Below are 25839 nucleotides of genomic sequence, written 5' to 3' on the forward strand. Positions count from 1 at the left end.
AAAAGAAAAGAAAAGAAAAGAAAAGAAAAGAAAAGAAAAGAAAAGAAAAGAGAAAAGAAAAGAAAGGGACCCACTAATACAATTAATGGAAAAGAATACTAAGTACTAAAAGACTTTACAAATGCGCAACAAATTAATACATGTAAATTAAGAAGTGCTAGAATGCTTCTGAATAAAAAAGTATGATAATGCTAGCACTTAAAATAAAATGCTATGTTTTTAATACGTTTAAAATTACTGTATATTAAAATGCACAGTTGCCATAGTCTTTGGTTTAATTTATTTATAAATAAAGACATAGCCTCTAATTCTGCAAACTTTCACATATTTATTTAACTTTTTTCCAGCCTAAATTAGGCACATAACAAAGCTTCCTAAGCTAGGAATGTAGTTCTCTTGCAAATGAGAGAAATATTAAGTCAGAGATGACAACTTCTAGGCAGTGAGTATAAATAGTATTTTTATGCTAAAATTAGATTTTTCAAAAAAATGTTTGTTTCTCACAGTTTGGCAATAACAGGTGCAAAAAAAAGTCCAAATAAGAAGAAATACACTAAGGAAAAAGAAATACACTACAAGTGAGGGTTTTTTTCAACTTCAACCAGCTGGTGGGTAGTTTATGCACAACAGTTTATATACACTTACTCGAAATTGCCACTATGTCTATCAGTAGGCTTGTGGATGTTCTCATTACTGAACTGTAAAATCCTTAAAAAAATTCCATTAAAGTTTTGCTGCAGTGACACCAGTGACAATGAATTCTCCATGTATGATGAAAATTAATGCCTTCGGAAGAAGGCCATTTACTGACAGCATACCTGGATATAATAGCCTGTTTTTATTCTTTTTCACATTAATAGTATTTCCACTAAAAAAAAACAGGCCACATTGTGCCAACTGGCAAAAGTAAACAGAATGCCTTTTATAGTAGTGCATTATGTAATGTGGGCAAAAAGGGAAGCACAGCTCAACATAAATATACACACATATATGTAAATACTTATCAACATATATCTCCATTCCATCTGTGTTATGTGATTACCAGGACACAGGCTAGCCTTATCCTCAGAGCTGTGCCATACTGCAAGCTGAGGAGATGGAAAAAATCCTTCCTTATTGAACATAATACCATACTGATGTATGGCACATGGCTACATGGCTTCCAGACCAGAGTGGGCAGATTAATGAATGTCTCAGACTTAATTCTAACTTGCCCATTGGTTTCTAACAGTTTAAGCAGACCAGCCTTGCTGATTTCTCACCTATTTCATCTTTTCTCATGTCCTTCATCTTGTCTATAGTGAGATTCTTCTCTTCCAACTTGGACAGGACCGATGGTGGTAACACTGAGAACTGCCTCAAAGGGCTGACCCAGCCCCACAGCCGCTTGTCAATAACTTTGCTGAGATTCAGTAGTCGATATGTCATCGCAGGCCAACGCTTCCTAAGGGCAATCTCAAAAAGAGCTCGAACAATACGAGCTGCATTCTGGAAAGTGGAAAAAAAAAAAAAGCAAAACTGTTGTAAGTCTCCCAAGTATTCTTTGTAAAATGAAAAGGATCCCATAGACTCATCTTTGACAAACTGTAACAATAGTTTTTCTTTCCAAACTTCTTTCAAACATTTTTGAAAACTATTTTTTTCCATCACTGTCTAGTGGCAGAACTACCTCATGATTGCCTTTAGAAATTACGAAAAGAAACATGAGCAACCAATTAAAGTTGTAGTGTCAGGTCTGCCAGAGAATTTTGATCATGGTTATGCTAACATTATGGAGTTTTCAATTTATTGCATCTCAATCGCTTTTGAAACAAATTCATTTACTGTACCCCCTATATAATATTATGCAAACTCACTTTATATGGAAATTCAACTTCTAGAGTTTTTTCAGTTATACTTCCATAACAGCATCCCATTTCACACTGAATTTCACACAATTTGCACAGAAGCTTGACAGTAGTGACTTTTAAAAAAAAAAAAGTTACCATGTTCTGAGACTATTGTATAACTAAACTGTATTAATCTGCTTTGGACTTGGAAAACTAATTATTAACATAAGTTTGAATGAGGTCAGTCTTATCCTGAAAACCTAAATTATGATATTCCTTTCATAAACTTTTCAAGCTGTATTATGAAGCTGTGTGTTTTTTTTCTTCTCCTATCGGTACTATGTCTGGACTAGGAATTATGTTCTTGATTCATTGAATAGAATCATTCCCTGCTGGCTCTGCTAAGCCAACAGGAATAAAAAATAGAAAATTATTTGGTCGTGATAGGAAGCATATGTTACTAAAGAAGCATATTCCTCTTAGAAAGAATGAATAATTTTCTTAATAGTCACTATCCAAGTAAAAAAAATTCACAATTTGTAGCACTGGTTCCACAAATACAATTTACGAAGATCTGAGAAGACCATGTTGTCTCACTAAAAATGCTATAAATGAAACAGACAAATAAAAGCAACTGCCTTGAAAGCAAAGACTACAATAATGATACTGAAAATCATTTTGCTGTGCAAGTACCACAATTTTTATGATGTGCATAATCAATTCAAAATTTTCTCATTTATACCCGTACAGTGCTACAAAATGCAAACATTTCTGAAGAAGGTTATGTTAATACGAAAATGTTGCTGAAGAACATGTATAATTTTGAATATTTAGATCTCATCTTTAGCAACAACTAAATGCAATTTTTCAACTAATTCTTTCCCAAGCAGTTTTGTAAGGACGAGACAAAAATGATTCCGTGAAACTTGTTGCTGTCTGTTAAAACAAATAAAAAAATTAAGAGAGACAGACATAGGATGGGCTAAAAGGTCAAACTTTATAGTCAATTTTATTATTGTTGCACATCTTGGATTGTCTATGAGCATTTTGTCACCTTGAATTCTCAGGGATCCAGAATTCTAAATTTTCAAGGAACACCCCTTTCTTTCTAAAATGGTCTCCTGTCGTGTAAGCAAGCAGCTCATCTTATGGCATCTAATTAGACCTCTGTGTCATGTCCTCTTGTGTACATGTCCATGTAGTAACTAAACATGCTGTGTAACAATCAATTATTTAGGTGTCAAATCAGGCCAACAAACAAATGTATAGACTGGTATGTAAATCTGCATGATTGCATCTAGCAACAAAACTATAATAGCATATCTTTCTTGTCTAAACCAAGGTATGTGAATCAAACACAAATTATGTTTTCCAGAACGAAGTATAAATGTAGCCAAAACATAAAAATAGATTACAACAGTTTTTCACATTTAGAAGAAGACACACGAAGTTGAGAACATAATTTTTGTGCAATCACAGTTAGAGCTACTAAATATAATAAGAGGTAATACAAACAAAAAGAACATTCATAATTAACAAAAAAATGCCCTAGTCTCCCAAGGTAGCTTTTTGCAAAACTTTTCTACTTAAGTATTATACTACACATCCTCTGATTTTCACATAAACTTGCATAAAAATGCACAAAAAGATTCAGATCAGGGCCTACTTATATAATTGTAAATGTTTGGGAGAATAAAAACAGTAGAAGACAGCAACAGATATGTAAAAAATACTATTTTTACCTGTGCAACATATGCAGAATCTGAAATAAGTGAGAAGCTGTCCATCTCCCCTCTGCTAATGTATGTTTGAAGGAGGATATTAATTTTTCCATAATTGTTTTCCACACCTCCTGGAGCAGGAAGTTCACAGAAATCATTCAGTAAGGTATCTAGCTCTTCTATTTCTTCTTCTCTTACCTAAAACACAATTATACATTATGAAGAGGCTGAAGCAATTTGATAAAAATTTTTACACTGAAATCAAATTTGCCTTATAATAGTTACATTACTTTTAAATGGAATCTCTAGTTTTAAGAAAGAAAAAAAAGAAGAAAAAAACCAGCAAACCCACATCTTGCACAATGTAGCTAATAGGCCATAATTGAAACTATCTTAATAGGGACACAATTACATTTTGTTATTCATCACCATCTATTAAGATTGCCATTGACATACAAAAATTTGATATGCCACAAAAATTGAATCTTCTGACCTTACCATCCTTCATCTGATGAGATTCCATTTTTTATTTGACCAGAGTAAAACCTCTGTCCATCTAGATTAGGGCAATCTTGAATTAACATTAAATGTACTCATTATAGTTACATAGTTAGCATGTGGCATAATAAATTTTTAAACTCAAAACTGTGAAGTACTATGATTCATCATATCAGAATTTTCACTGTTAATAAGATTAAGTCTTAATATGAGTAAAGAAATATTATTATCTATGGTTTGAATAATGCATAACATATCACATTCTAACTGATGACCCTTACATGGCAAAACTAGCATAAATCTACATATTCTTTGATTTACTGATAGTCTGTTAGTGTGAAACTTATTTAAAGAGGGTAAATGTTTGGTCCCTGCAGGGAATCATCTGAAAGTAATTTTCATCTGGACCTGACTACCTGACATACAAAAGACCCTAAGACAATTGGGTTAAAATCCCCAACTATCCAGTCACTTGTCCCATGGGAAAGAAAGAGGTGAAGTACAAAAACATCATAGATGATTCCAGTGTCAGGGGAATACTATGCTCTGCTTATAACAGCATTTTTGACAATTTTTTTCTACTCTTGCATAGCACAGTACAGGTCAAATCCGGATCTGTATTTCAGCTACTGGTGAGTTACCTATCTCAAAATGCAGAATTTTTAAAGGCAGTATGGAGACATGACTAATATTACCAAAAGCACAATTTGTATCACACAGAGGGGGAAATCCTGAGTTATTCTTATGAAAACCAGTTACTAGTTTTTAAACATTCAGAGATGCACAGCAAATGAATCACAAAAATCTGGAAATGATGGTGCACTGATACCATACCATCCAAATTTGAGAAAGCAAACTGGAAAAACTATGTTTTAGCCAAAAAGCATCACTACTAACTTTATTACAAATATAGAAACACAACACATCATATTTTCCATATGCTTTTCTTTTAAATATTAAATTACGCTAAATTTAGACATAGCAAAGTAATATCACTATCATAAAAAAAGCCCTTCTAGCTTGGAAAACGTTCCACATATGATTGTGAAAACTCACTGCTTATTATCTTCTATAATAGAAGAGATTAAAGCAAAATAGAATTTCTCCATTAGATAAAGAGATGGTAATACTCAAGACAATGTGTGCAAATATGTAAATATGTAGATGGTGAGGGATTCACACTGCCAGTTTGCAGAGCCGGGTGAATGAGAGCCAACTCTGATCTGAAAGTTGTATAATTGTGGTAAAATGGCAAAGAGCCCAAGCTAACAAACCCTGTGGAGTCTGGCTTGTACCTCTATGAGATGGGAGCATGGGCAAACGAGCTCATGCCAGCTTGGAACATATTGCCTTGTGTTCTACCCACAAAAAGGAGGTAAAAATGGAGGTTGGAATTGAACTGAGTATGATAGCACAGTAATCTTCTAGCCTGCACAAAATCTGTTATGACAACTTTCTAGATTTCAAATTTGAATTTAATTTATAAGAATTTATCATTCTGCCAATCTAATATTGTTCTCTGCATGAAATATATCACAAAGTTAACTTCACTGAGTCCTGCATCATTCCTTATAAAAGCAAATTGTTCAGGAAGACATCTAACAATGCTTTAAACTTCAAACAGAAAAACTATCTCATCCCTGGGCACACTATTCCAATGGACACTTAGCTTCACCTGTTAATATTGAGGAGCTGAGAAGTTCTTAAAAGCATTGGAAAAAAATTCTCAAAGATTCATAGTTAGTTATTAAATGTGCACAATCATTCAGACTGAGCTACATATAACTTTGAGTTAGAGTATATTACGCCTACTTAGAAAACATTTTATAATTGTGCTTAATATTTAACAAAATTTGAGTCTGTAGACAATATTTATGGAGTAAGTACTACAGAAGTGTCAAGTTCCAAGACATTCTTTAACTTTACCTTTATCTGTTCGAATTCTTCAGCTTTTGATACTATAGCAAGAATATCACCTTCTGTTTTATGAGCATCAAACAATTCATTGAAAGTCTATTAAAAATAAAAAGAATTGATTTAATACTGAAAATAAAAATATACATACAGCACAAAACAAAGAAACATTAACAAAAATTTAAAAAGGCATATAAAGTTAAAATTTAAGTTATTGGAAGACCTGAATGATGCAATTTCAACGGGAACCATGTTGAATTGCTGAAAGAATGACTTTTCAGCAGTTTCAGAAAAACAATCCCTAGAAACTTGGCCACTCCAAAATCAAGAGACATGCAATGTGGCCCCTTAAAAAAAAGTCTAGAACATATCTGAGTGAATAAATATGTGAGACTAATTATACATAGCGACATTAAGCAGTTAAAAATTAGTAATGCTGAGTCTTCAGCTTTTATTCAAGAAAATTACATATTTGCTACAAAGGAAAGGTTTTAAGATGCATGTGTACATCAAATCAAGTTTTCAATACTACAAAATTTTGTACATGTTTACAACACAATCTGATTACAGTGCCAAAAGTTGTTTAAGGTTGGCAACCACAGAAGCTTGTCTGTTATCAGACACTGTACTTCAATGTGCTATCACATACTAATGGTTGCACACACTACGGATATCAAAATGTTCCTTATAATTCTCCTAAAATAATTGAAAAAGACTACAGAAATTTCAAATTTCACTTCACACCAAGTCTAATTTTTCAGTATTGCTTGATATTTAATTTCTTTTTCCTATTTCCTCTCTCCCCATTTCAGTAAATATGATTTGAAAACACGTTGAACAAAATCAGCTACATATTTTGTAATATCTAACAACTATTTTAGGTATACATTCAAAAAGAAGGAAAAAAACTCCAGAAGCAGAACATCATCTTTTACCTCTATAGTATTGTATTTAATATAGTAGTGGCTGGCAGTTCTGCCTAAATCTGTTGAAGAAAAAAAGCCAGTTCTTTCTTCAAAGCGAATCATGCGGGCTTTGTCCAGTTTTCTGCCGACTTCAATTACCAGTTGTTCTCTGTGCTTTTCTAGACCTGGATCCATCTAGATATGAAACAGACATATGTATTTGCACTTTTAAAAAGTGTTATATAAATAATTTTATTGAGATAATCCAATCACACAAAGTTAGAAGTCCGATAAAAGAAAGGTACAGTTACTGAGTCGAGATTTTCCTGAGATCTCACTAATAACAGTTACATTGACATTATTGACCAAAATCTGTATGTATGGGAGAAAATTATCAGAATAATATTTCTTTTGCAATGCTTTGAGACTATCAATACAACATAGACCAATATTACTTACAAAATAGCAGCATGATTATGAAATAAATTTACACTGAAATTTTTGAAAGAAGTTTTAATGGTAACATATTCTTCATTAAATTATCATTACTGTATCACTTCACAAAAACGTGCCACCTTACAGCATCTTCTGTTTATGAAAATGGTTGATGATATACCTTGCCAGGTTAGTTGACAAGAGGACAGCTTTAGTTGTATCCTTAAACCGTATCCTTTAGTTATATCCTATAGATTAAGCCTCAAATTGAATAGCTTAAATGTTTACTAGCCAAAAATCTCTAACATCCCCAAGAGCTTTGGATATGTCAACTGGGATATTCTAGTTACTGAGTTACTGACATACAGTAACATTCGTGTTAAGAGCATACAAGGAGTTTGCTGTGCCCGACGTCATTTCTATTCATATCAAAGTTCAGGAATTTGGACATTTTGTCCAAGTAATAATGCACATTATCTCGTTAGGACATCTGAGTGGGAGTGCTGTATAACTGTGTGTTTCCACATCATGCACCTGGAATGCCCACAATGACAGGGATGAGGGAAAAGGGATTCACAGTCATGTTAACCCTCTGGAATATGTGCACCTAAGATATGGTTCTAATTAGACAAGCAATGTTAGTCGCCAAATTTGAAAAGACTGAAACTCTATTCTAGTCTGCAGACAGCATTCTTACGTCAGGGCTTGTATATAGTTCAGATTTTCTACAGAGTAAGTTATACCTGCCCTCTTGGTAAACCTGCAACAGAGATATATGACCAAGATGGCAAAAAGGAGCAGGCTTGAAGAACTGTTATGCCTTGGCTGTTCTGGTTTTCACTGGGCCAGGATTCAGTTTAATCTTTGTGCTGAAGTGCTTCATCTCACGGTCAGTGAAGCTGCAGACAAACATAGTCATCTCTACAAAGCAGCTGCAAGGCTAGCTCCTAATATTCTCTCTTTGCCTTATTCTCTCTGAAGCTGTTTCTCCTTAGTTATGGCTTGCCTTAGTTTCAAGTCAAAAGCTAAGATGACAAAGGTCTAGACTGCTTTTCTCAATAGTAAGTCATGCATTGAGGTCAGATTTCAGAGCAGTGGTGGTCAAAAAAAGAATGATCCAGATGCCAGGTTTAACACTTATTTCTTAAAACTATTGAGGGGAAAAAAATAAAAATAAAAAAAAAATCAAGACACTCCCCTACTCTTTTGGCAGTCCAAATTACCTGCCAATCTTTTGTCTTTAACAGTAAACTAACATTTTTTACAGATAAAAAGTTTTAACTTTAAAGGAGACGTCACCAACTTGAAAAAGCTGTGAAACAATATTTGAGTCTAGAGAATCCATGGTTAGCAACCTTCTTGTTGAACTTGCATAATTAGAAATCCCACAAAGTAAAAGATCCAGCCTAGAACAGTTTTTACTCTTAAAATGAGCCTTGGCATGTCCACAGTAAGAAACTGAGCAGGTCTGGAGTATACATAGGGAAATTTAAGAATGCATGATAAAGTACATGACAATTCATCATAAATGAATTATTATCCACATTGTTTTCTCTAGCTTACTGAGAGAAATGTTGGGCACACACTCCTCTAACTTTTATAGATGTTCTAAACAAAAGGCTTATGGGAATGAAAAGCTTTACTTAACTGTGGGAACACCAAAGAGTGGAACCAAAAAGAGGAGAAAATAGACAAAAGGGTTTATTTTAAAAACGCAGATACCTTTTCTTTGGAACCCTAGAAGTATGAGAAAATCCTACAGGCTTCACTAACACAACATTTGCAGTTGTTCCACTTTTTCCTTCCACTCTTTGTTTCCTCTTGCTGCTCATCATGAATTTTGGCCATTTTCACAAATCAGAGAAAGGCATTATTGGTACTTCTGGCAAACAACTTGAAAAATTAGAAATTAAAACTGTGGACCTGCAGTAGTCTACTCCTGGGCGAATGTGTTGGTGCATGGCAGATGCACGTGTGCTCTGGTCTCCCTATGCAGCACAACACGCCCTATCATGTGGACAGGCCGGACCACTGGTGCTCTGAAGTAATTACTGGATGTGGTGAGTGACAATGGAAAGGGAAAGGAGAATGAGTTTGCACCACCTCAGCCCCATCAAACAACAGGGAAGTGTGATCCATGATGGATATATGGATTCTGAATGGATAATGCTGGTTGTCAGTCAAAACAGAGATAGAAATTGGCACACTGCAACATTACTAAAAACAATAAGATACTAATTGTGAAAGTTAAATACCTATAACCAGAACAGAAGGCACAGAATGGTCTAATTGAGCAAATCCTTGGTTATGCCTGCACCTGACACTATAGCATCCTCACACTATCTATAAAACAGTAACTTTGAAATTTAAAACTGGTTTATCTAGAAAATAAGGGGATTGGCATTGGTTTTATTCCTACATGAAAGAGTAACACTTCATATTGATATAATTTGTTACTGCCTTAACACAAAAATAAGAACGTCTAGTATTAGCACATCAAATCAAAGGGGTAGAAAGAAGGTCAGTAGCAGAAAATGACAAGCACTGGCAGTCTCTACTTTCTCAGCAGCTGAATAAAAGCACAACAGGAAGGGAAAGAGAAGTAACTCTTCTTCATTGTTTTTTAAATTTATGAAAAATATGTCTGCTAGTGTTTTATTACTTTTTTCACTGGTTATTACCAACATGGTTATATTTCTTTTAATCTAAAATTTGATAGTGAAAAAAAAAGGAATTTATAGTAATGGGACAACAACATTCACAGTGAATCAATTTTTGTTTTTCATTTATCTGTTACTTTGTGGTCTGTGTTATATACTGTTATATTAACATATGGTAATGTACTATACAGCTTTTTATAGAAAACAGATTTGAGATGAACAGAGGTATAAAGGTGTCTGCAGAAGCTTAAGCAATAGCCCCCCTACTTCCACTACAGCTTCCACTATCAGAAACAAAAGATATCAAAAAACTCTCTTCTGACATTTACCTCTACATGCTAAAAAACTGCTGCTCACAATGTCAAGACAAATTATGAAGTCACAAAAGAGATTCATGACGTGAAATAAACTGCAGTTACCATTCAGTTGTGAGTTTGACCATATCCAACTATGTTAACATTAAATGTTTATAAATAGCTGTACAAAAAAAAATAGTAACAATATTTAGATAATCGGTAAACTATTAAACCACCTAAAAATTACAGATAATGAAAACAAATTGGGAAAAAACCCCTAATGTAACCGTGCTCTGATTGATATCACTGCATGGAACACTTCTAAATAAACAAAAAAAATTTCAAAACAAAGTAATAAAAAATCTTATAATTAATAAATCTCAAGAAAGAAAATATTGCACAATTAAAAATGTCATTTTATAGTTTATAAGATGCCATGTCATGAAACATTCTAAAACGAAAGCTGACAGGGGTGGAGGGAAAGCAAGCAACTCAAAAATGCTTTCTTTTATCATTTGTATTTAGCCTACAAAACTGAAACACTGAAAACAGGCTAAGTTACAGTAACTGACTGATAAGAATGAATGGTGTTCTTTGGAGCATAACTTGACCAGTTAAAACGTATTTTTATGTGAACAGAAGGGGCCTCATAATTCAGTGTAAAAAACACTCTGCTACAGAAAATATCTTCCTTTTTCTAAGCACTTTAAAAGAATTGCTGATGTCAGGTTAAGTAGAAATAGCAAATATTTATCCTCACATCAGGGAAGGATTACAGACCCAGAAAAGGTTACAGATTTTTTTAAAAACGCATTTTATACCTGATAAGCTTTGTGACTGATGCCATATACTAATGGATTTGCTCTCATCCGTACATAAAGGTAAGTGTAACTTATCCACTTTACTGCTTCTTCCACATTAGTTACCGTTCCAAGAGCAATCTGGAAGTAGGAAAAGAGACAAAATTAAGTTTATATATTACAGTTGCACATAAGTATTTGGCTGAAAACACGTGGAATTCAGAGTACTAGATTAAAGGAAGTGTCAGGATGTTTCCAACTTAAATAATTTTGAAATAATCATAAGACAATAACTTCAATACTTTATGCATCTAATAACACGGCATTCTTTGACATAATACTATAGATACAGTAACTATAAATGATCTTTTCTACATCACTTATGATTTTTACAATGAAAAGATGATATTGAGCAAGCTTGTTATAAAAAAATAAGACAAACGAAACTAAATCATTCTTTAGTCAATATGGCCAACGTAATTTTAAGAAAAGTACTTTAAAAGAAAAACATTACATTTAAAAGATTGATTTCTTCATAACAAGTGAAAGCATTATCTGGTCCAGGTCCTAAACAAAATGATACCAAGAATCTTTAGGATTTTTCTTCATCATGTCTTTGTACTTGGCAATCTATACATACTTTCTATAAATAGTTGTCTCCTTTTGTATCTGGCAAATCAAACACACAGGTACCTGCTATATCTTTTTTATGTGAAAACATAACCAAATTGAACAGATAATATGTACATATATATATATACACATGTTTATCCATATTTCAAGGCTAAACCAGTTATAACAACCCCTTTTTTTTAACTGACTTTTTTTTGTGAATTCAATACTTTTATCACCAAATTATTGACCACATACACTTAATAACTTCAGCTCTATTTTGTATTCGCTAGTCATGAGAAGCATTTCACCACTTAAATCCAGGTAACCTGATTTTACCAGGAGAATTTAACATTTGCTGCATATCCCATGAACAAAACTTTTTTGGTTGTCACTCATTGTTTAAAACAAGCAAAATTCCCTCTTACCAAAGTTTTGTGATCCATTACCACATTTTTAAAGCTATTTTTGTTTTATTGGTGTTTGGATTTCAAATAAATGTTCCACATGACTTGGCGAAAATTAAAAAAAAAACAGCCTATGGAACTAAGTGAATACATATGCATGTTCAGATTGAAGTATCTAGACCTTACTAATAATACTGAAATTCTTATTGAAATAACATAAATATCTATTAAAAAACAATAATGAAAGCCAAATCTGCCTTGAGTTAAAATAACTTCAATCCAGCAAAACCTTGTTGTTACTAATGACGAATAGCATGGAATAACCCTAGGCTTTGTTTTACATATATTTCAAGTGATATTTTGTTCTTCAAGTGCATAAGGAGGTTGGGGGAAGCCCCATTTCCCATTTTGTTTTCTCAGAGTATATACTACATCATGCAATGAAGTAGCTATAAAAGCATTCAGTTCTTCATAGATTACTACAGGGAAAACACTGAACACAGCCCACAGGTTACTATTACTCAATTTGTACCCAGGTTATTTTGAACATTTGGCTTCTTTCCACGACTCAAATATCTTCCAGTACACAACTTGAAATAGTAACGACATAGAACCTGAAATAGTGTAACAACATAGTCAAACAGTAGCATTTTCAACAATCACTTTCACAATTGTGAAAAATTAATATTCTCATTACTGAGGACAGTGAAGTCTGATGATTAAAAAAAATAAACACCTCACTTTTTTGCCTCATTTGTTCAAATATCTCATTCTACTGGTATTCTATTATAATTAATTATTTTCATAAGTTAAAAGCAAAACTAATGGAAAAAAGTGGTTGAGAAATACAATTGGGTTTCAGACAATATGCAGATATAAAAAAACCCAGAGCAATTTCTAAATATTTGCTGCCATCTAGTGTTCAAGTAAAGTTCTTATGGACTGAAAATTTATCCTTTGTTAAAATAGCATGAATGATGGAAGTTCCCAGCATTTCCTCAACCATGTAATAGGCATTTAGATACAGGTGGAATAATCAATGAGTAGAAATATTTACTATATTGACATTGTATTGTCTGATTGTACCAGTTGTCATAAAATGCTTTTTATTTTTCACTGTTCAAATACAAATAAATGTACTATATTAATTCAATTCACTGTGTAATTTTAAATGAAAACAATAATCAGCATCACAAAATTTCGACTAATTGTTCCATGGCTGATGTTGCCATCACTGAGCATTCATTAAATATTTTTTTTCCCACCAATGCTATGCCCCACACTTTATCAAGTTGAATGATATTGATTTTCAAAAAAGTGCAAACAGATATAAGTAGCATGGCTTTTGGGGGGGCAGTTTTTGAAAAAATGAAGTTTTTTATTTCTGATATTTCTATACAGATTAGAGAAAGCACATAAAAATGCTACTGATAACATACTGAATTTATCATATAACAATATACTGTCCTTTTAAAATATAGATATGTCTTTTTTATAAATATAGCATGGCTGCAATAATTGAGTCAGATTACACAAAGAAAAATTTTTATATATGAATCAAGTATTTGTTGTTAACGCAAGAGAGCAAGGAAACTTTCTAAAAGCCTAATAAGCAATTTTCTGTTTGCTTTGGAAACCGGTGTAGTTTGAATTGCTCTTTCAGCATCTGAAGTGACTGTGGTCTTACTCCTGTACAGTTTTTGAAATAATTTCTTAATGTTACTAGAATTGTCCCAAGAGGGACAGAATCTCCCATGCTTTGCCCCATACCCAGATTAGCCATTCAGTCACACAGCTCCTGAGTGATTTACTTAGGAAAGGCTCTGAAGAAATTCTTCGTCTCTTCTGAGAACCCACTCTTTCAAGGCAAAATATAGATGAAGAGGTTTGTCCAAACTAAACAAGTCACCACCTTCTACGTTCCGGTCTTCAGAACAAAATCATAAGCACGTGCAAGTAAAGGCACACACACTGGGGAAGGCAGCCCTACTGTCCAGCACTGCAAATCATTTTTTAACCTCTCGGGGGAAAAAAGTCATCCCAGCAACAAGCTGGAGTCCAGCTGCGGATGTCTGGGAGGGCTCTATCGGGTGGAAATGATTAGGGAAGGAATGGTGACCTGCATTGTATGAGCTATTGATGATAGTTCCCAGATAAGTTAAAGTTTATGGTCTAATTAAACCACATCCCCTGCATCTTATCTTTCTTCCTGTATTTCCAGAAAATACAGTCGTGGGTATTTTCTGTTTGCCAGCTGGTCAACTGACCCAGAGCTCACTCCTCTCAACTAAGTACCCTAACCATTTATTTTATTCCTTTTTACATTCCATTATGCCCAGTAGCAGAACTTCAGCAAAAAAAGGAAAAGGGCCTGTGTAGATCATCACTGACTATTTATTCTTCTGTTAATTTTTAGCAGAAAAAAATCCACAAATCTGAACCAAAACTCAGATCTGCAGGAAAGAATTCTCAGTGTATTGATGCTGACATACACACTCAAAGTCTTAATTTTGGTGTCAACTCAATGAAGTTGTGAGTATTTCAGGTTTACCCACTGTAGCTCTCTTAACAGCAAGGCCAGCATGCTGTCTCTGAGGTTAGATAACAGCAAACGCTGAAGGGCAAAAGGTGGCAATGAGGAACAAGCAACACATAAAGTTATCCCAAATTCTTAAACTCTTACATTTCAAAGTCTTTAGTTAAGGGGGTTGCCTTTGCATTTGATATCCTTCAATGGATTTTTATTCCACTTCTGGACAGTTTTTTAACTATTCTTTTTAGATACAGCTCCCTGCAGAGGGTTCCATAGTCTAACCACCCAGCTGACATCCTTTTGTGTTCTCTAAACTTGCTCATCCCAGCCAATATTTCCTGGTTCTTGGCCCAGAACAGATGAGATCTTTTGCCATATCATTCATTACTTCAAAAAACTCTTTCATATAATCTTGATTTGCCTTTGTTCTTGCCTAAAGCATGCAGTAAAACTGGTGTGCTCCTTTCACAGAAGCTGATTTATTCCTTTGCCCATCCTCTCTGAAAATTTTCCACTTCTAGGAAATTAATTTTGAAATGGGGATTAGAAATGCTGCAATTTTTTTGAACTTCTGTGAAATTTTCTCTCCTGTGCAACATAAACCTAAGTACAAAATTCAGGGTTCTTGATTCCACTTAGGAATTGTGTGGCTGGGATTATATATTGTATTACCTCAAATATCTGAATCATTCTTATCATCTACCTATTTCTGCCAAGAGACCTGGCCTAGACAAAAGCAGTTTCATATTCTTGTGCAAACACAGAATCTTCCCATAGTTTCAACTGCTGCCTTCATTTTACTAGCCCTTCTTTCAGGTACTGATACATCCATAATAAATTAAGAGTTTAAATAATTCAGCAGTGCTTCTGGCCTTTCGTTTGTTTCTCTTTACAGCTAGAGCATAAGCATTCAGATTTCCTAAATGACTTGTAATAAAAGCAGATTCTGATCCTACAATATGTTGTTTTATTATACATAAGTGCAGATTTCCTGGTGCTAACAAGGCTCTGTTATGGAAAAGATGACAGTGGTTATCAGCATACTGTCTTGATTTCTGTATCAAATCAGTCAGTAAACATATATTTTGTGTCCACATTGTGCTATTGTTACTGTCAAAGGGACAGAAGATGACCAAAATTGAATGTGCTTCCTAAGACTACCTATTGATAAATAAAATGGCATGTTTTAAAATGTGGGGTTTTTTTCCAGAATGCTGTAGCTCATTGGAATAGTCATCTCCAGATAAACATAACAATTTCTGAACCACCTGTATACTTCTCAGATGATTCCACTAACTTAGATCAAATCAGCATATACAGAAGATTAGACTGACTCAATTATAAGGATATGATGAAGTTACTTTCCAAAAAATGCTAACACAACAGCTCCTTGTAAGTGCTCAAAGTTTTGTCCTTCAGTAATCTGGCAGGCACTAATTTTTCCTGCATGTTATGACAGAAGAATAAGTAACATCACACATATCAGATAACAAAAAAATGTTGGTTTCATGCCTTTGTTATTCTATTGTACTCCATTGCTACTAACAATTCTACTCCATTCTACTAACAATCATTTATCATGATTAAGAAAATTCTGACTGCATCATCTGCTGCTGTAACTGCACTGCAGCTATGGAATCTTCTGTAATTTAAAGCCTTGAGTACACTGTTTTTTTCAGATAACACTAGAATTACATAAAACCTGGAAAAAAAAAATTCTGTTTAAACTACTTTGTCTGTTTTCTGCACTTTTCGTCATACTCCAAATCCTGGGGTTGAAGTGCTGCACTTAGAAGTAATTTTTATTATACTGTACATCACATATTTCCAATATATCTCTTTGACTGGATAAGTTTAGGTGACTACCTACTACAAAATGGAATCATTGTTCTATTCCATTATTTTTTTCTTATTTTGTTCTACTATTTTAATAAAGCAGGAGGATTAACTTCTTAATTTTATACCTTCAGTGTAACCAAGTTATTTCTGCAGTGTCTTCTAGCAATAGTTTTCAGAGAACTACTCAATACTGCTAAAAGTTACTAAATTTCTATTGAGATTTCCTCTCTTCCTGGAAAAAATTTCAAAATAAACTCCTCAGTTGAAATATGTACTTCTCCAGAAAAATAAATTCTTCCCCTTTAAGGTAAAAACCTAAACAAAGCTTTTACTGTTGTCAGTCTTATCTAAAAATGCTGCAAGTAATTGTTTTTCATTTGGACATTTACTGTTTTATAATTGCTGCTAACATTACTATTCTAAGCTCACAGAGTCATTCCTCCCTTGAATATTTTGCTTTTTTATGCCTTTTTTCCTTCTTCCTTAAGTATCCATTTGGCCAAACTCACCTGATGAGAGAGAATGGTATTTACCTTTCCAAGTCTCAATGATATTTTTTTTTAACAGTATTTAAGCTAGATGAGTACTTACTATTAAATTCAGGGAAAAGAGGGGAAAATAAAGAGAAGATGCTGCCACCTTTGAAAACTTCTGTTGAAATCACGAACCTGAGATAAATTAAGATAGTTTTATACCCTAACAACCAGCCAGGTCTGTTCAACCTTCAGTGTTATTTTTTTGGTCCTAACTGCACCAAAGTCAATGCTAGCAGCATTTTGGCACCTTAATTTTCTATCCAGTACAGCAACATATTGAAACAAACAAGATACAATCAGACATTTGCTATTTTGTTAAGACATTCTAAATACTTCCTGTAAAATAAATACCTTGGACTTAAAATATCTTCACAGTGGAAAAAAAGGAAGGGAAGAAGAATCCTGAAGTGTAATTATAATCAAATATGTAAAAACCAAAAAAAACATAAAACAAACAAATGAAACAAAAAAATCCCCAAACCCACAAAACCAAAAAAGAAACCAAACAAAAAAACAAAACAAAAAACCAACACAACAACAAAAAAATCAACTTTCTGGCCCTGCTGGACAATATGTGCATTTTGAAATTACAGTTCAGATCAGAGGACCAACATGCTCCCCATTAAAAACCTCTATCTCTCTAAAGAGTATCACACATTGAAAATTAATAGCTTACATCTCATACTTTCTCAGCTAAGCATTCTCAGTGAGAAGAATGGAACGGGATTGGGACTCCTGGTTCAACAAGTCAAATCTTCAATTCTTCATATACAATCACATCTTTCATACCATCATTTACTATAAAAATTTTCAGCATAGAAAAAAATCAGACTTCCTGCATGTCCTCTACTGTTAGACTGTTCCAGATCTTACATTTCAGGCAGCCCTATTTATGAGCAGGGTGATTAATTCTTGTATTGCCATTGGTCAAAATTATCTTTTTTTCTTTTTCTTATTTACTTCTTATGCCAGCTAGTTATAGAGAGCTGTTGTACCGCCTTTGAGAATTTCTTTTGCTAAACTAACCAGCAAGATTTTTTACGGTATCTCAGTAAAGCATTTTCCAAACAAAAGCCAGTTTTTATGCTGGAGCTCTTGAAATTCCTGATATAAGACAGGTGGGCACACCTGCACATCCACACACCTTTTAAGACTGTTTGAGCAATACAGATGAAGCCTGAAAGAAAAACAGAATATAGCTATTCCATGTGCTTTTCACAGTATGTCAATCATAGAGATCTTCTCTGACCCAGTTCAGAACAGGGACTTACTATTTTACTGTCTTTGTAATTCTTCACTAACTTGAAGGCCTTCTGTGAAACAGGAGGACTAAATTTCTAATATTAAAAAAATAAAAAGGTAGAAAAATCCTTTGCTGTGAAGGAAAGACTGTCCCACTCTTGTTTCCTCATCTACTTCGTCTATCTCAAGAAAATGAACAAAGCTTTTCTATGAAATCTGGCTGGATTCTTTCCTCCTGAAAAGGTACAGATCTCTCTCCCCTGACTTATCAGGGTGCTGAATAATAACACAGGTGATTCTGGCCTTCAAAACCAACAAATCTTTAGGATTTAAATTATTACTGCTAATGTGTAAATTGCTGTTATGCAATTTTAAATAACTGAATATCCATCCAGTTCCACTTAGAGAACATTCAGAGGTGTCTATCTCCAGGTTCATAAGTGTTGTCAGAAGGAAAGGATTGAGAGCAGTACATCTGCCCATGGCACGTATGCCTTCCATTTATTTTTCCTCTTTTCTTTGAGGTAGAAAGAGAAATTGGAAAATTACGAATGTCTCCTTTTAATTACATTTGTGTGTCATGTTCTGGGGGAGATCAATTTCTCTCTCCCTCCTTGTTCTCAGACCATTCCTGGGCCTTGAGGTAAAGAGGGGGAGCTGTGAGCACACACAGGTGTCAATATTTTCATTCCCCTACATTTGTGTGTGGAAATACTTGGAATACAGTTAAATCTTATTCTGTATTTGATGTATGACTGTACCTGGGCAGAGATTTTTCCCGTTAACAGGAACTGAAGAAACAACTTAGGAAGAAACCCCTTAAAAGAAAAAAATCAAACAGCCAAAACCATGAATGATCAAACTCTGTGATTTGTAAAGAATCAAGGAATGAATCTCAACCTTTTCAAAGGTCACTGTATCAATTTCTGCTCATTTTCAGAATATCCTCTTAAAATGATTATTTATGACTCAATAATGCATAGACTTCAAAGTCATGAAAAGCTAAAATAAACAGATATTTAAGAATTATGCAGATAAAATGATCAAGCATCTTAAAAAGACTATTCTGAATAGACCAAATACATCTTTCAAAGGGATAATCAGTTTTATGTCACCGGACATTTCAGTTTAGCTGAACTGCTTGACTTTAACTGAAAAAATGTCCAGTGCCTTTGAAAAAAGAGTTCAAGCCAAGTACATTATTGTTCCTGTACCGCAGTCAAATATATGAATTTGTTTATATACAGAAAGACAGGCTGTAATTTTTTACTAAATTGCAATGCAGCACTTCTGATTAAAAGGTAAATGTTGTGTTTCTACAGTTTTATCTTAATGGTATTTTGACCCCCCACCCTATTTCGAATACCTACTGCCTTTTGTAAAAGGCCCTACATTTGCACATATGTAACAGTTCACTCCTCTTAATCATACACACCTACAGAATAACAGTAATAAAATATATACAATGAAAATATGGCATTTTTGTTTCAAATAATGTCAACCCTTTAAAGTTTGCTAGTTTCTCTAAATGAATCAAATGTTACCTCTGCATTTAAGTTGTCTGCAAGGCTTTCAAGAAACTGGCTTTCAATTGGATTCTGCTGAGTAAGAAGAGTCAAGTAATGACTGAGTTTATCATGAGTTGTAATAATGATGCCTTCTCCAAATTTGTCAAACTGAGGCCGTCCAGCTCGACCAAATATCTGCATGACATCTAAAATTCCAAGGTCAACAAAGGAGCCTCTTTTTGCAGCATATATTTGTGTTCCCTGGTTGAGGAAAAGTTAATAAAAATTAACATAAATACACATGAATATAATCCTGATGAGCTGAATACTGAAATTAGGCAAATATAGCATGATTTCAGAAGTGTACTTTAACTAATCCTTTCCTAATCTTTGATATATTTAAATCTTTACTATACAAACTAGACTCCCACTGGAGAGAATCAGTTTAATGAGATATAAATAACATTTCGAGTCAATCAGATATTTCCCCTCCAGGTCTGAAACTCACAATAAAGATCTTGCTACCTATATGCCTTTACAGGTTTTTTTTTTAAAAAGACAACCTGTTTGCAGAGTAGGGAAAGCTCTTACCTTAATAACAACAGCATGAGCAGGCAGATTGACACCCCAAGCGAGTGTAGCTGTACAAACTAGGACTTTGATGTGTCCATTAGAAAACAAGTTCTCAACTAAACTTCTGTCTTGCCGCAGCATTCCTGCGTGATGAATACTAAATCCATCTGGAAACAGCTCGCGTAACTGCTTATTTCTGGATCTCTGTACCTAGAGTGGACAAGAAAAATAATTAAATTCACTTCCAATTATAGCACAAGAAGTATTATATTAAAAAATTACAGGGAAAAAATTGAATATTATTGTGAGTCATAGGAAAGAAACTATTCCTATCATGTCACACTTTTCATCAACACCAATATATCAGTTTTATATAAATGAATTTTTCTATGTTTATTTTCCAAAGAATACGCATAATTGTTTTAAAGATTGTAAAAAATTGTAAGAAGTTTAATCCTTGTACTAAAGTATTACTTCACTGAAACAGAGACCCAAGTTTACTGATAGTGAGTAACACTGAAACTGAGAACTCACGTATCACTTTTCCTTAAAAGCAATTCTTTCAGACTCTGTAGGCGGCTAGGACAGGCTTAAGGCAGCAGGCCACACACTATACTTTACCAGCCATTGCATCAGTGGGGCACAGTGGAATCAAACTGTTCACCCACCCCTCGTTTTTACCTTCCTCATGCATAGGAGGCTGGGACCTAAGACTGCAAAATCTCAAGTCCTCCAGCCTCCCACAGGGTCTGAGGTCTCTGAGTATTATTTCTGAGTGCTGGCTTTATCATGCTTCACCTAAACTGAACACTGACCCTAAGTAATGAAAAATTAATTTCCCTGATTTGACACAAACACCTCTGATTTTCCTCCCATCTCTTCCACATTCCTAGCTGCTGCACTCACTGCCTCCTAAAATCAATTGCTGCTAAATATGACACCAGGAGGGTTGTGGTAATGGTGACTCTAATACTTCTCTAAACCAGATTTCTTTGTCAGCAGAGAATCTCCACTTTTCCATAGATCACAGGAAGATTAAGTAGTCTTTGACTCTCACTGTATTTTCAGCCCTGTATATTATAGTGAATTAATTCCAAATAAATTCAGATTATTATTATTATTATTGTTGTTGATATCATCATATCTTCACATTTACCGGTACCTGACACACAGCCACTGAAAAGTTGATTTATGGGATACAGAGTGGGCAAAGCAAAGCAAAATATGGTTCACAGTACTGGCATGCTGCCAAACATGAACAATAAATCTCTGCAAACACAGAAATAAATAGGGAGATGGGAATGCAATTATAAAGGAGGACATGAAAAAAAAATATTATAGGAAAAACACATTTCTCAGTTTCTCAATTATCCAGCTTCTCCATATCTGATCTTTCCTGCTTTAGCAGTAATTATTTACTATTCATTTAAAGGAAATCAAACTCAGCTTTTAAACTACACATGACTTTTTGGCAAATTTAATTAACTGCTGTAGTGCTTGAAAATGAATAAATAAGAAAGTGAGAAAGTGGCTCTGCAGTTCATGAAGCTTATTCTTTAAGAGCTAACAAATGGAAACAAGTATTTCATAAAGAACACAGATGCACCAAAGTTTGTATTTATTGATTATCAATAAGGAATCTCACGGAAGATTGTGGAAAATTCACTGAGAATACCAGCAACCCAGAAATTTGGATTGATCTTGATTACATCTGGAATATGGTGTAAGCATTTAACAACGTAATTAGCTTTTCTCTTAAATAAAGTAAATCTTTCTATGTGATTAATTACACTTTAAATATTGTAATCTTAGCTGAAAAAGTCAAATCTTGCTCTCAAATCTCCACAATTTAAAAATTGCATACCTTTGTTTGTAGCTTGATTGATTATGTTGTTTAATGTGATTGAAATACAGGGCAATACACTGATGGAAAAACAAGAATACTAAATTTGTGTACCATAGATAGAAGGAAACTGTATTTGTAAATGGTTTTAGGAAGTACAGTTTCACCAATTTGAGAGAAAGGAACTTGTGAATAAAGGCAAAAGGAAGAGGAAGGAGAAGAGTTTATGACAGAAAACATTTATATATGGCAATGCTAGTCTGACTGTAATTCAATTACTTACAACCTTAAGATTAACCAACTGTTTAAAAATATGTAGGTACACCTAAATCCATTAAGTTACATTTAGAAAGAATGTCCACATACTTCTAAAATCTATCAGATATTCTAAAACAACATATTTGAAATATTTAATATGCACAGGTTTTGTCGGTTCATTTATTGAATCTTAGTGCCAGACTTCCAGGTTACACATTAACCAGCTTAGAAATACATGAAATATTTTTTTCTTAAAACAGAAGATGATGAACTTTTTTTAATAAAAAAACACAGCCCACTTTTGACACAGCAAAAACCCCAAACAAATGCCAAAGAAATAAAATTACTAATTATTCTGCATGATTCTATTAACTGCACAGAAATCAAATTAATTTTCTTTCTATAAATTTGTTGTCACTTTAAATTACTAAGATACAAGGTAAGTTAGTTCAAGAACAATGACATAACCCAATTTTATAAAGCTACACTTGACAAAATAAAATAAAAAAATAAGTCCCATATCTCAGTGATGCCTTGAAAGACTGCTCACAGAGTATATCCTTTAATGGCAACATATTTGCAAATAAACCTTTTAAGCCCTTGTGGCAATGAATTGTAGGGTTATTCTATTAAATCTGGATGTTAATGGTTGCAGAGACAACAAAACTAACAACTACTAAATAAAGGAAGTAAACTATAAAAAGTTATACTGCTTCCCCCTTTTTCTATTACAGACTAAAAGGTTTTGCTTAAAATTTATACAAAATGTTACTAAGTGCCTCAGGTGTATGGAGAAGTTGTTATTATGAGGTCTAGCACTGGTCTCCAGATTAGAATTGATTTTCTTTCCCCTCCCTTATTGCTCAAGAGGGCTGCAGATTTATGACCTTTGCTTACGAGTGTGCGTGCATCTAAAACAGTATGTTAAATAAATTCCTAGTTTAACTTGCTGCCACCTATATTTCTCCTTTAAATGTCTTGAATTTCTTGCAGTTTTTGATTGACACAATAAAAATGTCACAGTTAGACATAGAAAAATGTCCTGCTTAATTTTAACGAGAAATGACGCATACATAGAAAAAAAAAAATTAATCAAACTTTAGGGTATTTCAGCTAAAGACTTGCAAAAGACAACACCCTTCCTTACCCTTTTCATGCATCTGGTATCACAAAGCTATCAAAAGAACTATAAGCTGCATGCTTTTTGTCTGAAATACTGATGCTGTGAACCAAAGAAATTTTTAATAGGCCTATAGATACCTTTTTTCTTATTGTATATAAAAAGCAAGTAAAAAAGACTAATAAAACTTGATTATGAGAAGCAGCTGCCAATAAATTACTTCTTTATAAGTGACACATGAATTTATGTCTTTTTTGTAGATCTCCAGTTGCTACACTTTTCTCAGACAGACAAAGCACATCACCATTAATTACTAGGATTTTTTTTTCTGCAAATTATTTTTCCTTTCTGCTTCCTCATTTCGAAGACATTGTTTGCAATTTTGAATGTTGGTAGTTTTTCCCACTAACACCACAGTTTTTGACTGATGCATTTTCTTTCAATAATAGAAACTGGCACAGTCTATTCTAGCATTTTTCTGACGATCTCCTTACTATAGCAAAACTTCATGCTTGTGACCATATGATTCAATCATTTCAATTTCCTTTCTGTTGAGTTCACAATAGGGCAGCACTTGCTGTTTGTTCAGAATGCACCATTATATTTGTTCACTGGTTTGAGCAATTCTGAGCAATTTACTCCCATCCTTCATTCTCTGTACTGTCCTGACACCCCTCAAAGTACTAGCTCTTAATTTTGAGGCCTCATTAGCCTCATTTGATGAGTGTTGGTGCTCAGACAGCACAGACACCACAGACACCTAAACCAAAGAAAGTAAGGTATCTTTTGCTGCATCCTTCAATGAAGAGTAGTTTTAATTGTACTACTACTGTGTGATGAATACAAGTCAATTATATACAAAACAACTGATCTGTAACTTTCCTAAAGACATCAAAAAATGTAATTCATAGGCTGAACTTCTAAACTGTTTTAAGTCCCAACAGGACAAAAGCCTCCTCTGCTTTATTCATGTTAATAATACTGCTGAATCTGCTCTGCTGGTTCATTTAAAAAATACTGATTGCCTTTCAAAGCTTATGAGATCAAGGTATGCTGGAAGAAGTTGCCCATCTACTCCGGAAGTAAAGGCCAACTGGGAAAGAGAAGTTGAAGAGTCCATCCATGGGTTTATTCCCATTCCTTAAATATAAAATCTAGGTCTCAGAGAAATGGAAAGAAATTATCAAAGGACTGCATGATCATTCACCATTTTTGGTCTTCAGAATTTACTACATTCATATTGCCTATTAATTTATCTACATACATGAAAGTTTTATTATTTTATTTCCAACTGCTGTTTCAAAGGGGTAGGACCAAAACTTAGATAGTGTAAATAAAATCATAAGAAGGTTTTTTTTTTTATTTAAATATGAATTCAAAATATAATAATTTCTTGCTACAGGGGAAAAAACATGAGACTCCTTAATATTAGTTAGAGCAAGTACATGAAACTTAGCCAAAATACTAACCCATGAAAGATAAGCAGTAGCACTATCTGACAGTTTATCAAAAAACTGAACATGAACAAATACAGATTGGAGTCTAAAGGGAAAAAAAAGGAATGTATTTGAGCTACAATGATTTTACCTGAGGACTGTTCTCTTATGAAGTAGAACTGTTATTTGTATTATTCCACTTGTACTGTCTACATAAAAACTAAGCTATTAGCAGCTGTTTCTAGGACAAGGATGAAGTGGCATGTTATGGGGTAACTAAGATTAAAATTATTATTTTATTACAGAAACAAGGAATTCACTTTTAAATAATTTTTCCTGAAGGATTTAAAAGTTGACTATATTTCTGTAATTAAAACATATTAAACAATTGGTCCTTATCTCATATTACCTTTCATATTGCTTGAGAAACAGCAAGGAACAGGAAAATTATTAGTACTTAGTTAACACATAGCAATACACTAAATCAGAGACAAACAATTTGTCATGAAGTTCTTCTATAAAGTTATAAATCAGTCACTTTCAAAAAGATACCCAACAGTTCAATACCTTTGATCCAGCTTCTGTGTTGATACGCACTCACATTACTTTCCTTGCTCTTTCTGGGGAACAGCAGCTGGTTCCCATGAAGAACCCAAGGACTACCAAGAGCTCTGCTCACCAAGACGACATGCATGACCTAGCAGATCATTTCTGGAGGTATGCAGGCTGCCCAATATGCTATTCTACTTAATAAGTATGCACACTCATTTTCTACATCTGCACTTTTTTAATGTATCTAACTATTAATTTTGTATCGTTATCCTGAAGTAATACCTCTGTCCAACACTTACTCTTTTACTGAGTTATAATTAGT

General features: G+C 33.8%; 1 protein-coding gene across 1 annotated transcript in view; it reads right to left on the reverse strand.

Moving 5' to 3' along the window:
- ASCC3 (activating signal cointegrator 1 complex subunit 3) overlaps window positions 1–25839 on the reverse strand; it is a 270615-nt gene that overhangs the window by 80845 nt on the left and 163931 nt on the right. The window contains exons 15-21 of the mRNA XM_017818701.1: window positions 20327–20518; window positions 19772–19996; window positions 11080–11199; window positions 6898–7062; window positions 5975–6061; window positions 3572–3748; window positions 1263–1488 (exon numbers count right to left, since the gene is read on the reverse strand). Of these exons, the coding sequence (XP_017674190.1) occupies window positions 1263–1488; window positions 3572–3748; window positions 5975–6061; window positions 6898–7062; window positions 11080–11199; window positions 19772–19996; window positions 20327–20518 (1192 nt within the window). The remainder of the gene's footprint in view (window positions 1–1262; window positions 1489–3571; window positions 3749–5974; window positions 6062–6897; window positions 7063–11079; window positions 11200–19771; window positions 19997–20326; window positions 20519–25839) is intronic.

Source organism: Lepidothrix coronata, unplaced genomic scaffold (genome assembly GCF_001604755.1).
Source record: "Lepidothrix coronata isolate B3197 unplaced genomic scaffold, Lepidothrix_coronata-1.0 Scaffold70, whole genome shotgun sequence".
NCBI classification, from domain to species: domain Eukaryota; kingdom Metazoa; phylum Chordata; class Aves; order Passeriformes; family Pipridae; genus Lepidothrix; species Lepidothrix coronata.